The sequence below is a fragment of the Pteropus alecto genome, unplaced genomic scaffold, assembly GCF_000325575.1.
Source record: "Pteropus alecto unplaced genomic scaffold, ASM32557v1 scaffold104, whole genome shotgun sequence".
In the NCBI taxonomy this organism is placed as follows: Eukaryota; Metazoa; Chordata; class Mammalia; order Chiroptera; family Pteropodidae; genus Pteropus; species Pteropus alecto.
This window is the reverse complement of record NW_006436664.1, coordinates 5,568,645-5,583,329: the sequence shown is the minus strand read 5'-3', so window position 1 is coordinate 5,583,329 and position 14,685 is coordinate 5,568,645. Positions and strand designations below refer to the sequence as shown.

The 14,685-nt window shown below is 37.1% G+C and overlaps 1 protein-coding gene across 6 annotated transcripts in view; it reads left to right on the top strand.

Moving 5' to 3' along the window:
- KIAA0391 (KIAA0391 ortholog) overlaps positions 1-14,685 on the top strand; it is a 111,744-nt gene that overhangs the window by 77,927 nt on the left and 19,132 nt on the right. For 4 of the 6 annotated variants that reach the window (XM_025047914.1, XM_025047912.1, XM_025047913.1 and 1 more), the window contains exon 6: positions 7,678-7,758. The exons of the other annotated variants lie outside the window; for them this stretch is intronic. In XM_025047914.1, coding sequence (XP_024903682.1) covers positions 7,678-7,758 — 81 coding nt within the window. The remainder of the gene's footprint in view (positions 1-7,677; positions 7,759-14,685) is intronic. 6 annotated transcript variants of the gene reach the window in all.

The following is a 14,685-nucleotide window of genomic DNA, read 5'->3' as shown; positions in this document are numbered from 1 at the left end:
GCATACAATAATGTATTAGTTTCTGTTATATAGCATAGTGATTAGAGATCTGTATTAACTCACAAAGTGATCACCCCACTAAATCTAGTACCTCTCTTCCCCTTACATATTTATTACAGCATTGTTAACTATTTTCCTTATATGACACTTTATATTTCCATGTCTACTTTGTAACTGTCCATTTGTACTCCTTAATCCTTTTGCCCTTTTTCAACCCCCAAACCTCCCTCCTATCTAGTAGCCCTCAAAATATTCTTTTTATCTATCATTTTTGTTGTTGATTTTGCTCTTTAGACTCCACACATACATGAAATCATGCAATTTGTGTGATACTTGTCCCTCTCTATCCTTCCCATTTTGTTCAGTGCAATGCCCTCTAGGTCCATTTGCCCAGGCTCCAATATTTCCTTCTTAAGGAAGAGGAAACCAAGTCTCAGAAAGGGTTAAGTAACTTTTCTCATAGCTAATAAGTGGCAAAATCACAGGATTAACATATCTCATTCCAAAATCCATGTTCTTCTTTCTGTAACGCATTGTTCTTTCTTCATATTTCAACTTATTGGTCTGTTTATCTCCTTTCTTGAAATACCAGTCTAGGGTCTTTGTGACATACTTTTCAGGCTCTCCAATGCTTTAATCACTAACTCATAAACAGTTAACTTGTTCTAGTCTATCTCCTCATCTAAACTTCTCAAAATACTGGTATACAGTTTTTTTCTTGCTACCCATTTACTCATTGACCCCTAAACTGAATGAAAGTCTGGCTTAGCTCCCATCACTGCATTGAAACTGCTCTTGCTAAGGCCATCAGTAATTTCTTAGTTTCCAATTATAAAGGTCATATTTAAGTCCTTGTCTTCATCTCTTTGGGTTGCTATATCAAAAATACCATAAACTGAGTGGCTTATAAACAACAGCCATTTATTTCTCACAGTTCTGGAGACTGAGAAGTCCAAGATTTGCTACAGATTTGGTACCTAGCGAGGACCCGATTCTTCATTCATAGGTGGTCATCTTTTCACTGTAACCTCACATGGCAGAAAATGGTGAGAAAGCTCTCTTGGGCTTCTTTTCTAAGGGTACCAGTCCTATTAGCGAGAGGCAGGAGTGTCTGTCCTTGTGATCTAATCCCCTCCCAGATGCCCTACTTCCATATACCATCAAATAGCATAGGTTTCAACATATGAATGGCGGTGGGAGGGCAGTGGTACATAAACATTCAGACTCTTTCTCTGGATTTAATAATTTATTATTATTTTCTTCTTGAAACTATGTCTTTGACTTCTGTGAGTCAAAATCTTATCCTTCTCATCATACTCTCTGACCATTCCTTGTCATCTCATTTATTTTTGAGCTCTCCTTCTTCTGCTTCCCCCTTAAATGCCTCAGTCCCTGAGGCTCTGCTTCAGGCCCCACCTTGGTTGATCTTATCCACTTTATACGCTGTCAAGTTCCAAATCTACACCTGTACTTCAAACTAAGTATGTCCAAAACTGCTCAGCACTTTTCTCCAGACCTGTGTATTATAAATGATACCACTGTTCTTTCAGCCATCCAATCCAGAAACCTGGGAGTAATTCGTGACTCCTTCACCATAACCCCCAAAATCAGTCATTCACCAAGTCTTGCCAACTTTTCTTCCTAATTATTTCTCAATCAATTGTCCTCTTTCTCTATTTCATAGCATCTGCTTAATTACCTATTACAATTTCCTAACTGGTTTCTCATCTCCAGTTTTGTTTCTTTTAAATCTACCCTATTTCATAGGCAAAAATAATCATATAACTTTCCAACTTAAATAGATTTACAATTCAACTGTAGATTTACATTTCATGTTTTGACCATGGTGATATCTGAATATATTAAAAGATTTGTTTTGATAACCTATGTGAGTTTTTTGTTAAATAGTTCCTTTTCCAATGTCTTTTTATATTCGTGAACTTTAAAATTAAATATAATATCTGCTCGTTAGGTGGAGCAAACAAAACTCTATAAGGCACATTTTATTTTTATTAACATCTTATTTTTCTATCTTGTTTTATATGAAGAGACAGAAACTAAAGCATCATAAGCTCTGTTAAAGTTGGATACCATGCTTGAGGAACCCGAAAAGTAAGCAATTAAATTCCCATTTTATAAATGAGGGAACTGAGATGCAGTTAGGTAACTTCTCAGTGATCATAAATACGAGTAACAGATCCAGAACTCAAATAGCAATCTGATTCCAAAGTCTGTGGTCTTCCCACTGTGCCACACTACTATGCCCTGTGCTATGTAGTTGTAATTTCCAAACTCATATATCTAGTCCTCCTCTCACCAGGTAGTTCTCTGAATTTGTTCACACCTGCAGATTAAGACAGCCTACCAATCTCAGAAATTGGGGTGGATAGGAAAATGATATGAAGAAAGCAACATTGTAGAAAAAGTAACCTGACAGTGGCCTAAGAGAAACTTGGTTAGAAAATCAATCAGGAGACCCGATGGCATCTGAACTAAGGTGATGACAGTGAAACTAAGAAAGAAGAAATCAATGTGCGTAAGGCAAGGAATTAAAGTAAAGTATCTTTGAAGATCTATGTCAACTCTCTTTTCATGAAAACATTTTAATTCTCTAAATTTTAATCTTTTAGGGTATGTCAAAACTATATATAAATGTACTATATTTTTGTGCCTTCATAGCATAACAATAGCAATGTTTTGTCTTTTACAGCTTACTGAACACTTTCATAGATATATGATTTTATCCTCATGTATCCCTATGGATTAAATAGTTGTATTTTTGTCACTTTACATATGAGGAAACTGGCCTAGAAGCTAAGTGACTTGCCCAGAGGTGACAGCTCTCTAGCAATACACTAAATCCACATCTTGTGCTTTTTCCAGAGATGTTCTGCTTCCCTGAAAATAAATAGTAATTTTTCAAAATTTGGAGCCCCTTTTCTTCTCAGCATTTAAATGCCCCCTTGGCAGCATATTGAGTTGGTTCTATCAGGCAATGAGTAGTTGAAGAACAAGAATAGACTACATGATTTATAGTATGGACTGAATAATGTACCCCCCAAAATTCATATATTGAAGCTCTGACCCCAAATGTGATGGCATTTGGAAATGGGCCTTTGGGAGATGATTATGTTTAGATGAGGTCATGGGGTGGGGCCCTCATGATGGGATTAGTGTCTTTATAAGAAGAGGAAGAGACACAGAATTCTGTCTGCCATGTGAAGACACAGTGAGAAGGCAGCCATCTATAAGCCAAAAGAGAGCTCTCACCAAAATCTGACCATGTTTTCACCGATCTTGGACTTTCAGCTTCCAGAACTGTAAGAAATAAATTTCTGTAAGATATGGTATTTTGTTACGGCAGCGTGAGCTGACTAAGACAGTTCATAAAATTATTTTTTTGTGATAACTCCCAAGTGTAAAATATTTTAGAATTAGATTCCTAGTCTGTATCTTATAAACAGGATTCTTGGTTCCTTAGACAGATGACAGATACATGACACATTATTTCTTCTGCATTTTGTACGTTGCCTATTAGCAGTATGTAAATGCAACCATACCAGAGTCATGCCAACTTAATGGCATGTCACACTGAAACAAGTTCCCCACTCACACGAATTGTCTGCCTTGTCCAACTAAAAAGAATATTAGAAAAGTTGTCCAACTAAAAAGAATATTAGAAAAGTTTTTAAAACAGAGTGCTTGATAGGATTATTGTATAGACCAGTATAGAGTTGGTGGTTCATAAATTATTTCACGACCCCCATAGTTACTACTCAAACAATTTCCTTGCATTCTGCACATACACATTCTAATTTTAGCATCCTTTAAAAATATTGTGGCTACTACTTCCTGGGTAGTAGTCAACTTTCAAACCATTCTTTTCTTTGTTTTCAAACTTACCCAGGGGGGTTTTCTCGGTTTACCTGTTTGTATTTTGGAAAATCATTCCTTTGAAAACAGGTTATTTTCTTTGCTTGTTTATTGCTATTCTTGGATATTTTTGTGTGCATTCACTCATGCATGCACACATTTGTCTGTGTGTGTGTGTCTGTAATCACAGACATTTCCTAGGCAACCGATTGTGTTTTGAGACAGCCAATAATCTTAGGGACAGCTGTGGTGCCACGTACCTTTTAGGGGTATCATTTTTCCTGTGCTGTACTACATATACAGTTGTTAGAGGAGAAACCAAAATTAAGTTCAAGTGTCCTTGAGCAGGCATAGAATCCAACTGATCCCCTCGCTTTTTGACTCTTTAACATGTCAGAAGGTCTTAGTAATTTTCTATTAGATTATTCTTTAAAATTAATATCTTCACCTACAATTAATATCTTCACCTATGGCATAAACATATTTTGATGAAATCTTAAAATCTCACTTCTAGGATAGGTGTATATTTACAAAATAAAGAGCCTTGGAAAGTATATTTCTATATTTGATTTTTCTTAATTGGGAACATTTCAAAAATCTTTTATTTTCTTCAAAAATATTGAAAATTATGGCTGCACCATTAATGCAAGAAATTTTTTATATTTAAATTTTTAAATTAAGTTTATTGGGGTAACATTGGTTAATACAATTATATAATTTTCAGGTGTACATTATAATTTGACATCTGTATATTCTATTGTGTGTTTACCACCCAAAGTCCAGTTTCCTTCAGCTACCATATATTTGATCCCCTTTACCCACTTCACCCACCCCCTACCTCCCTATATTTGACCCCCTTTAACCCTCCTCCCCACACACCCTACCTTCTAGTAACCACTAGTCTATAGTCCATGTCCATGAGTATCTGTTTATTTGTCCTGTTCATTTGTTGCTTTAGGTTTATATCTTACATATTAGTGATACCTTGTGATTTTCAACTTTTTCAATCTGGCTTATTTCGCTTAGCATGATTATCTCGAGGTCCATCCATGTTGTCACAAATGGCAGTATTTCATCTCTTCTTATGGCTGAGTAATATTCCATTATATATATGTACCACAGCTTCTTTAGCCAGTCATCTATCATAGGACACTTCAGTTGCTTCCATGTCCTGGCCACTGTGAATAATGCTGCTATGAACATCGGTGTGCAAACATCTTTTTGGATATGGGTTTTCAAGTCTTTGGAGTAAATACCTAGTAGAGGGATTGCTGGATCATATGGTAGATCAATTCTTAGGTTTTTGAGGAACCTCCATACTGTTTTCCATAGTGGCTGTACCAATTTGCATTCCTACCAGCAGTATATGAGGGTTCCTTTTTCTCCGCATCCTCTCCAACATTTGTTATTACTTGTCCTGTTGATGATAGCTATTCTAACAGGTATGAGATGGTGTCTCATTGTGGTTTTGATTTGTATTTCCCTAACAGCTAGTGATGTTGAGCATCTTTTCAAATATTTTTTGGCCATTTGTATGTCCTCTAGGGAGAAGTGTCCATTCAGGTCCTCTGCCCATTTTTTTGATTGGATAATTTTGTTGTTGTTGTTATTATTGAGTCGTATGAGTTCTTTGTATATTTTGGATATTAGGCCCTTATCAGAGGTGTTGCTTGTAAATATATTTTCCCATTTGGATGGGTATCTCTTTACCTTGTTGATGATTTCTTTTTAGTTTGATGTAGTCTCATTCATTTATTTTAGCTTTTACTTCCCTTGCTTTTGAGATCAAGTTCATAAAATCCTCTTTAAGTGCAAGGTCCTTGAGTTTAGTTTCTATGTTTTCTTCTGTGCATTTTATTGATTCTGGTCTTATATTCAGGTCCTTAATCAATTTTGAGTTAATTTTGGTATATGATGATAGACAACAGTCTAGTTTCATTCTTTTACAGGTGGCTTTCCAGTTTTCTCAGCACCATTTATTGAAGAGGCTTTCCTTTTTCCACCCTATGTTTTTGGCTTTTTTGTCGAAAATTATTTGCCCATATAAATATGAGTTTATTTCTGGACCCTCGATTCTGTTCCACTGGTCCGTGTGTCTGTTTTGCTGCCAATACCATGCCATTTTGATTACTGTCCCTTTGTAGTATAATTTGAAGTCGGGCAGAGTGATGCCTCCCGCCTCATTCTTTTTTCTCAGGATGGCTTTGGCAATTCGGGGTCTTTTGTGCTTCCATACAAATCTGATGATTTTTTGTTGCCAATAAATTTTTAATTTAAAGACCTCATATACTTGGGTTTTTTGGTTTGGGTTTTATTGTTGTTGTTGTTGTTGTTGTTTTGACATGTGTCGGTGTGAAGGTATTTTATATTGAATGAAAATAAAGGCAGACTTTGACCTCCCATGCCTCATTCTTCTCTTTTGTTAAATCCCCACTCAGAGGAATCCTTAGGAAAGGGTTGGCCCCAAAGGATCTGGATCAAAATTCTGGCTCAGTCACTTACTAGCTAGGTCACCTTGGGCAAATAACTTCATACTCAGACATTTCAGAGTTAACATTCTGAAACCAAATTTTCTATTTCCTCTTTACTCAGACTCGTTCTTCTTGCTGTATCCCCTATTTCAGGAGTCCCCAGCCTCTCAGCTGCAAACCAGTACAGGTCCGTGGCCTGTTAGGAACCAGGCCGCACAGCAGGAAGTGAGTAGCAGGTGAGCGAGCGAAGCTTCATCTGTATTTGCAGCCGCTCCCCAGCACTAGCATCACCGCCTCAGCTACACCTCAGATTCTCATAGGAGCGCCAGTCTCTGGTGCCATAACGTTGGGGACCATTGCTCTATTTGATTTGCTGGTACCACTTAACCATCCAGTTATCTGACAGCAAGTTGAGATTATTTCTTCCTTCTTGTTCTCACATTCACTAAGTCAACAAATCTTGCCAATATTGCCTTTTAAATCAATCTCTCTAGTCCTGCACTGTCTAATATGGTAGCCACTAGGCAGTGGGACCGTTGAGCACTCAATATGTGGCTAATGAAATTGAGACGAATTGTAAGTGTGCAACATAAACAGAATTTCAAAGGCTTAACATAAAAAAGGGATAGAAACTATCCCATTAATTTTTATATCTGAGTTTACCATGTGTGCTGTTGTTCACCAGTTTTATTGGGATACAATTGTCGAAATGATATTTTTGATATAGTGTGTTAAGTAAAATATGATTTATGTCATGTATTTCTTTTTGTTTTTTAAATATGGTTACCTTTGTGGATTGTGTTATGTTTCTCTTGGACAGCACTGCTCTTGTCTGTCTTGTCCTCTCTATTTTATTCAGACTCTTAATCTTTAACTGTTGCCGAAGTCTAATTAAATTAACCTCCCTTCATTCTGAACTCAGTGAGAATGCTCTTTCTGAGATAAACATCTGAAAGTGTCATTACCCTGCTACTACGGCCCTTGAGAAGCTTCTCGTCACATAAACCTAAGGTCCTGTATACAGTGCACAGTCTTAATTATCTGACCCCTACGTACCTCTCAGCTTGTCTTCCACCTTCTCAGTTCTTCCTTTCTCCCACCTTGCACTGTACACTCCACTGATTCTCAAATTCCTGTTCTCTCCTAAAAATACCATGCTGTTTCATTAATCTGTGCCTTTGCATTTGCTGATTCTGCGATCTAGAATTCTCTTCCCTACATCATCCCCCATCTGACCGGAGAGTTCTATTTTAGCTTTCAAAACTTTCCATAGGCCCCACTTTTCTCTCTCCCTTGTAGAGGTTCTACCAACACGTTGCATTTACTCCTACAGGGCTCTAAGTTCCAGGAGGGCAGGAACCATGTCTTGTTCATCTTTATGTCCAGTTCTGCTGAGGACAGTACCTGGATTAGAGTAGGTACATTAATTTGGTAAATTTTCATATTAGTTGTATTATATTAGAATTATATATCACAGTGATTTGTTTATATGTTTTCCTACGATGGAGTGAACTCTTTGAAGAAAAGAAGTGAATCTTGTTGATAGAAAAATGTATATATTCCAACACCTCAAGTAGTGCCTGTCATAGAGTGGACACCAAAATAAATAATTGTTGAGTAGGATAAATTCGGGCTGAACCTACTCTGTGTGAATCTGCTGATTTTTGGATTGCCCTTAAGGCTCAATCATTCAGTGGGTTGCTGCCTTTGAAAAATCTCTAGGAATCTTTTTTTATCTTTGGTTTTTGAGATTACCTTGCATACTGTTGTTGCTGGTTCCCCACCTCTCAGTTTTATTTAGATATAATTGACATATAATATTGTATAAGTTTGAGATGTGCAACATAATGATTTGATATATGTATATATTGTGAAATGATTACCACACTAAGTTTAACATATCCATCACCTCAAATTGTTAGTCTTTTTCTTATGATGAGAACTTTTAAGATCTACTCTTAGCAACTTTCAAATATACAATCCAGTATTAATTATCTATAATCACTATGCTGTACATTACATCCCCAGAACTTATCTTATAAATGCAAGTTTGTACCTTTTGACCATCTCTACCCATTTTCACCACCTGTTGTTATTTTTTAACTTTTAGATGTTTTTCTTCCTTTACAACAGTAGTATACATATTTACTGAGAAAAAGTCAAATAACATCAAATAATACAAATTGATAACAGTTTAGTGTGTATCTTTCAAGAATATTTTCACACATACAGACATAATTATTTCATACAGAAATGCTATCATTAAACATAATTTTCCTAAAATTTGCATTTTCCTTAATACATATATTTCCAAGTACAAAGTTTTGAAAGCATCTCAACAGTTATATTAGAGCCATGTTCCATATTGTGACTTTGTTCCTGGCCTAGGTAGAGTGCTGTGCTCACCTGACTTGTTTTACAATCCAGCAGTCTCTCCTCACACTACTTGAGGAGGAGAAAGAGTTCCTGCCCCCAGAGGTCGAAGGTATGGACCTGCTGCAAATATAAAATGTCTTTGGAGTCTTTTTTTATTTTATCTTAAAAGTTAGTACAGATCTTGCATTTAAAGATATCACAGCATCTCTGAGTTTGTTTTCAAAATGAAAACATGGAGATTCTTCTAAAAAATAAAACCTGGGGTAAAATTGTCACTCCAGGAGGATGTGCCTTGCTTATTCTGTGACTTCAAGTACCCCCAACATATTGCCTAGTACGGCTGTGTTTATTCCAGCCAGTGTGAGAAACATAGTATTAGGCTTTCAAACAAAAGTACCTAGAGATTTCCCACAACTCACTTAGGAAGGAGGCTTCTGGAAAAACCATAGTCACATTTAGCTGTACAATAAGGGGCAGGATTAAGGAGATATTTTGACAAGAAAGGAGTTAGGATTGAGAGTTATATAGTAAAAGAGGATTACTGATTAAAAGCCTAGGTTTGAGGTTAGAAGAATTTAGGTTTTAAACCTACCTCTGCCGTTTACCGGTCTGTGACCCTGAGGTAATTCCTAAACCTTACTGAGCCTCGGTTACCTCATATGTAAAAGGGCATTAGGAATTGGGTGGTAATAATGGTGCCAAATTCATAGAGTGTCTGAGAGGATGAAGTTGATGTTTTTAAAAACATTTTAAATGCTTCTGGCACATCATAATTTCTCAGTAAATCATAGCTAAGGGGGAAAAAGTAGACAATTCTTCTTTGTGGTTTAAGTGAATTTTTAGTCTATATACCTGAAAAAAGCCTCAAAACAGCTCTTCTACCAAGAGCCAACTCAGTCCACCCATGTCTTTTCCTTGATGAGAAAAGAATAGTGAATACATTTGTCTTATTTTATATCTAGTTCCTCCTCTCATATCGCTCCCTCAAATCACATCCCCATTATTGCTTCCTGTCATTTCCAGTTTCAGTGTCTCCATTTCTGCTAAGAAAAGCAGAAGTGAGGGAAATGAGAGGGTTTGGGGATTTCTAAAAACTATTCCTAAGTCCTCATTGTTACATGAAAGTAAACTATAGTTATGTGAGTATAGTATTTGCCAGACTGTTTCTCTGGAAAATGCAAAGGAATTTCCCAATAAGAATCTTACATTTTAATCTTTTAGAGGACAAGTATTATTGTATTGAGCATAGACAATATGAGTTACACAGTTATGAGAGTTCTCTACATTTGAGAAATTCTCTGTTGTGTTTTTTTTTTTTTTTCACTCTGTATTTTGTATATGGGGAAACTTAGGCTCTTAACTTGCCTCAAGGGCTCAAGGTATATTGCTGAGCCTACACTGTCAGGTTTAAACATATGAGCTTGCTATTTTTGTACCTCAAAAATGGTAGAATATTGGCAACTTGATATTGTTTGTAATACAAAGCCTGTGTGTGTATGTGTAAAATGCATCACATATAAAGACTTTCGATGTAAGTGTATAATGTAAAGAGTAATAGTAAAACTAATACCCCTGTACCTACCAGTCAGGTTCCTCCTGTCTAACCTTTAATCTCACTTCCTCCCCTCTCCAGCCAGGTAGCATCACCTTGACTATAGTGTAAATAAATAGGTGAACAGAGTCTTTGGTTCATGATCTGGCATAAGCTTCTTTGAAAGCTTATAGGAGAAGCTTTCTTGGGAAGTCTGGGTTCAAGGTCATGCATGAGTCTTAGGAAACAGGGTTTACCACAGCAAGGCATCTGGCAGAGCTATAGTTTGGTCCAGGTGCACGTCATTAGACAGAAATATGGTCTATTTACTGCCTCTAAACTCACCATGGATTTCCTCCAGCTTTCAAGAGTAGGTCAAAGCAAAAATTTCTTGTACTTTCAGTAAAATGGAAGTCTTCACTGATCTAGACGGCAGAACATAGAGGGGAGTATAGTAACTCTAGCTCTAGTTAAGACAAGCCAAGTACAAGCTCACACGGTCATTCAATGCTCAGGTTAAAATGATAGTGTGATGGAAGTGGGGATCATGGTGATGACTAACCCCAGTGTGATTATCTCGAAGTCACTCTCCAATCTGGACTAATCGCCCTCTGTATCTGATACACAGCCATCATCCTGGAATCTCTCTTCACCATCTTCCTGTAATTCCCATTGCCTCTTTCCTGTATTGGGTTTCCTGTTTCCTGTCTTCTTCTTTCTCGGGTTAGTCTCTTTAGTAGAAAACATTCTCCAGGAACTACTTAAGGAAAGATGCATGGGAAGTAAAATTTTTGAGAGTTTCCTTGTCTGAAAATGTCTTTATCTTATTCTTATACATGATAGAGTGGCTGAAAATAGATCTCTAGGTTAGAGATAATAATCTTCCAAATTTTTGAAGATGGTGCTTCATATTTTCAGTGCTACCCTCAAAGTCTGAAGACATTCTGACTCCTGATCTTTTCTATGTTAACTGCTTTTTTTCTTTCTCTCTGGAAACTTTTGGAATCATCTGTCTCCAGCTTTCAAAATTTTTACAGTAGCATGGGTTGGTATGGTCTGTTTGCTATCCATTGAGTTGGATATGTAATGGACTATTTCATTCTAGAAACTCATCTCTTTTTTTTGGCGGGGAGCGGGAGGGTGTTCTTTGGTTATTTCATTGATGACGCCTCTGTCTCTGTTTTCCTTTTTCTCTCTTTCTGTTTTATTCAGATGACAGATCTCCCAAACTGGTCCTCTAAATTTCTTATTTTTTATCTCTTCACTCCTTTCCTGGGCAGCCTCCTCTTGCTACCCTTTTATTCATTCTTTTTCTTCATTATTACAGTCATGTTTTAATTCTCAAGAGCTCTTCTTTATTCTCTTCATTTAAAGGATTTTAATGAGAGGTTTTTGCATGATTTTTGCCTTCTCCATTTATAGTCTTTGTTTTTTCAGTTTTTTGTTTTCCTTATTTATTTTAGACTCTTCCATTTCATAGGCTCTCCACAGCTGTCTGGTAATTCTTTGCTCTCTGCTTCTGTTTGAACATGATCTAAAGAGCTCTGAGTGTGTAGGTGGAGTTTGTTGACTGTTGACCTGTGGTGGGGAGATCTGGCAAGGGCATTTGTTGGGGAATTCCCAGTAATTAGAATCTTTAGGATTTTTTTTTTCTTTTGCCTGTCAGATTCCCCACAGGAGAGTTTTCAGTCTCTTGGCTGCAGGGTAAAGGCCTTACTGCCAGTGTTCTAAGAGCCAAATAATGGAAGAAGTCTGGATTTCTCTGCATTCTGTGTTTAATACGCATACATTCACATAATCCCTATTTTCACTATGGTACTCATACTGCCAGATGTGCTTGGTACTTGAGTCTAGAGACCCTCTGATTTACCACATGCAAGTGATGAATCTTCAGACTTCAGAGCACAAATCTAGGAATCGAATGCTTTGCCAACAGCTTTCAACAGCAACTGAGTCTTCTCAGTTCTCCTTGTGCACGCACCTCCATTTAGCCTCTTTCCTTTGCTTCCAGTTCTGGAGTCTTTTGAGAAATTGGGTTGGCTCTTAGCTTACCCCTCTCCAAATCAGACTTTGTTGGCTCTGCAAGGTCAATTACCACTTGTCCATCTGCTTTTCAGCTTTCAGATTCTATTGCTATTGTCTCCTTTCTTGTTCTCCAAGTTTTTGTGGGTTTGTCATTTTAGAAAGACTCTGTATTATAGTTTTAGTCGGATTTCAAGCAGGATGAAGATTAGATGCATGTGTTCCATTTGTCTTTTTAACCTGAAAGTTTATGATCTACTCTTTAACAAGTGTTGGCAGAGAAATTAACACAAAAAAATCACCCAAGTCTGTGATAATGCCAAAAAATCTCTCTTTCTTTTTTTGGTGGGGGAGGGTGAAAATACAGTGAGGCTTGGGAGGTCTAAATTAACTAATTCAGGCTGTACTATCTAATAATAGCCGATATTTATTGAGTACTCTTCCATGTGCTTTGTTTCTACGTGGATCTAAATTAATCCTTATAATAACCCAGTTTGTACTTCCATTTACCAATGATGAAACAGAGGCCTCAAGAGGAAATGTAACTTTCCCAAGGTCACACAGCTCTGATATAGTAGAACAGAATTTGAAACCAGGCAGTCTGATGCTAAAGCTTGTGCTCGTAATTACTATTACTACACTATTAAATAATAGATATAAATTGGAAAAGTCTCTTTTATGTCCCTGTTCCATTTCATTCACTGTATAAGCCCTTCCACCACAGAACTGTATAGATGGCTTGGGACATTAACTGGAGGTGTCCAAATATCTTTTATATATTAGGTCTTCTATATATTTTTAACTGACAGGATTATTCCAGAAAACAAAATCAATAGCCATAGTGTACAATTGTGTGTGGCTCTGTACCAAGACAAAAGATATGTGGATCGGTGTGGCCATGGTGAAGCCACACAAACTTTCAAGCTTCCAGAGCCCCACTCATCATATTCTTTTTCTTCTAGTCATTAAATGGTGTCTGATGAGCCTGAAAATGTTTATATACCTTTCCAGTATGAACAGGTTATTCCCTGTACATGGACTAGATCTGGGACCTTGGGGGAAATCTTTTAATAAACTTTTGAAAGTGGAAATTAAAATGCATCCAAATAAATTAAGTTAATCTTCCTAAAACTTCTTTTCAGTCTTCAAAATTTTATCCTTTCCTGCTTCTCAGTGATAAAGGAAACACAGATATCTTACAGAGAAACTAAGAAAACAAAGAATGCATGTAAACGTTGGAAGAGAAGTCATACTATGAGTCAGGAGCCCAATCTTCTGTCTGCCGGACAGCTCTGACTCTTAGCTAGCTGGGGAAATCCATCCAGGCCAGCAATTTAATCGTTTTCTAAAGGGCTGGATAATTGTGTGGGTGCTGATGGCATCGAAGAAGACATGGTACGCAGGAAACACATCCCACACTTGACAGGATGTTCCCAAGACAGGAAGGGCATTTCTCTTCCTCAGTATAATTGTTTCATTGACTAAGGACAACATGAGATCATTGAAATCTCCCTAAAATATTGAAGACTGACGAAAGCAGGATATAGGACATGGTGAGTCTAATGTAAATCAGTGGGATCATTTATGACATCAGAATAAAGTATTTTGTGTATATACTTTCTTTCAAGAGATTCAAAGAGCTATACAGAGTCAGTCAGTCATCACATTTTTAAATCTTCTTATGCTTAAAGCATATGGTCTCAGAGATGGAAGCAGGACTCCGGCTCAGTTTCCACCTCTCCTCTTTGGAACTTTACCACCAGGCTTGTGAAACTTCCTCTCCTGGAATACCACTCAATGAAAGCTTCCCTCTCTGTCCTCGTCCCAGCTTCAGCTGCTTCTCTAAAACACCTCCTTTTCTCATCTTCCAATTCTCTCATTTTAATCAAGTGCTAATCTGTATCTTACATGGTATATAACTCTTGAACAGTTCCAGCAATATCACTAATATCACTAATCTTTTAAATAAAGTGATGTGTATCTCTTTCTTTCTCTTTCTCTCTGCAAACAGCAATAGCTCTCAAAGGTAGAACCGAGGCTGAGACTGCACCATTGGGTAGCAGGCAAATGAAAACATGATGAGAAACCTTGAGCCACAACCTTGTTGGGTTTCCTTCACTCTTCCTTGGTGGTATTTTCAGAGGTACACAGAAAAATGTTGAATATATCAGTCACATAAGGACGATCTCTAGGACAGGGATTCTCTTCACAAAACACAGCCTAAGAGAAAAATGAGAGGAACAAAAATAAAGAAGGGAATGAAACTAGGTATTAGCATACCTGCAGACAGTAGGAACATAGAAACAAGTAGAAAATTCCATTGTTCTAGTGTAAGTTATGACTTCCCGGTTTTTTCTGTTGTAAACTTTGTGGAGAGCACAATGCATTAATTATAAACATCATGTTTGTGGT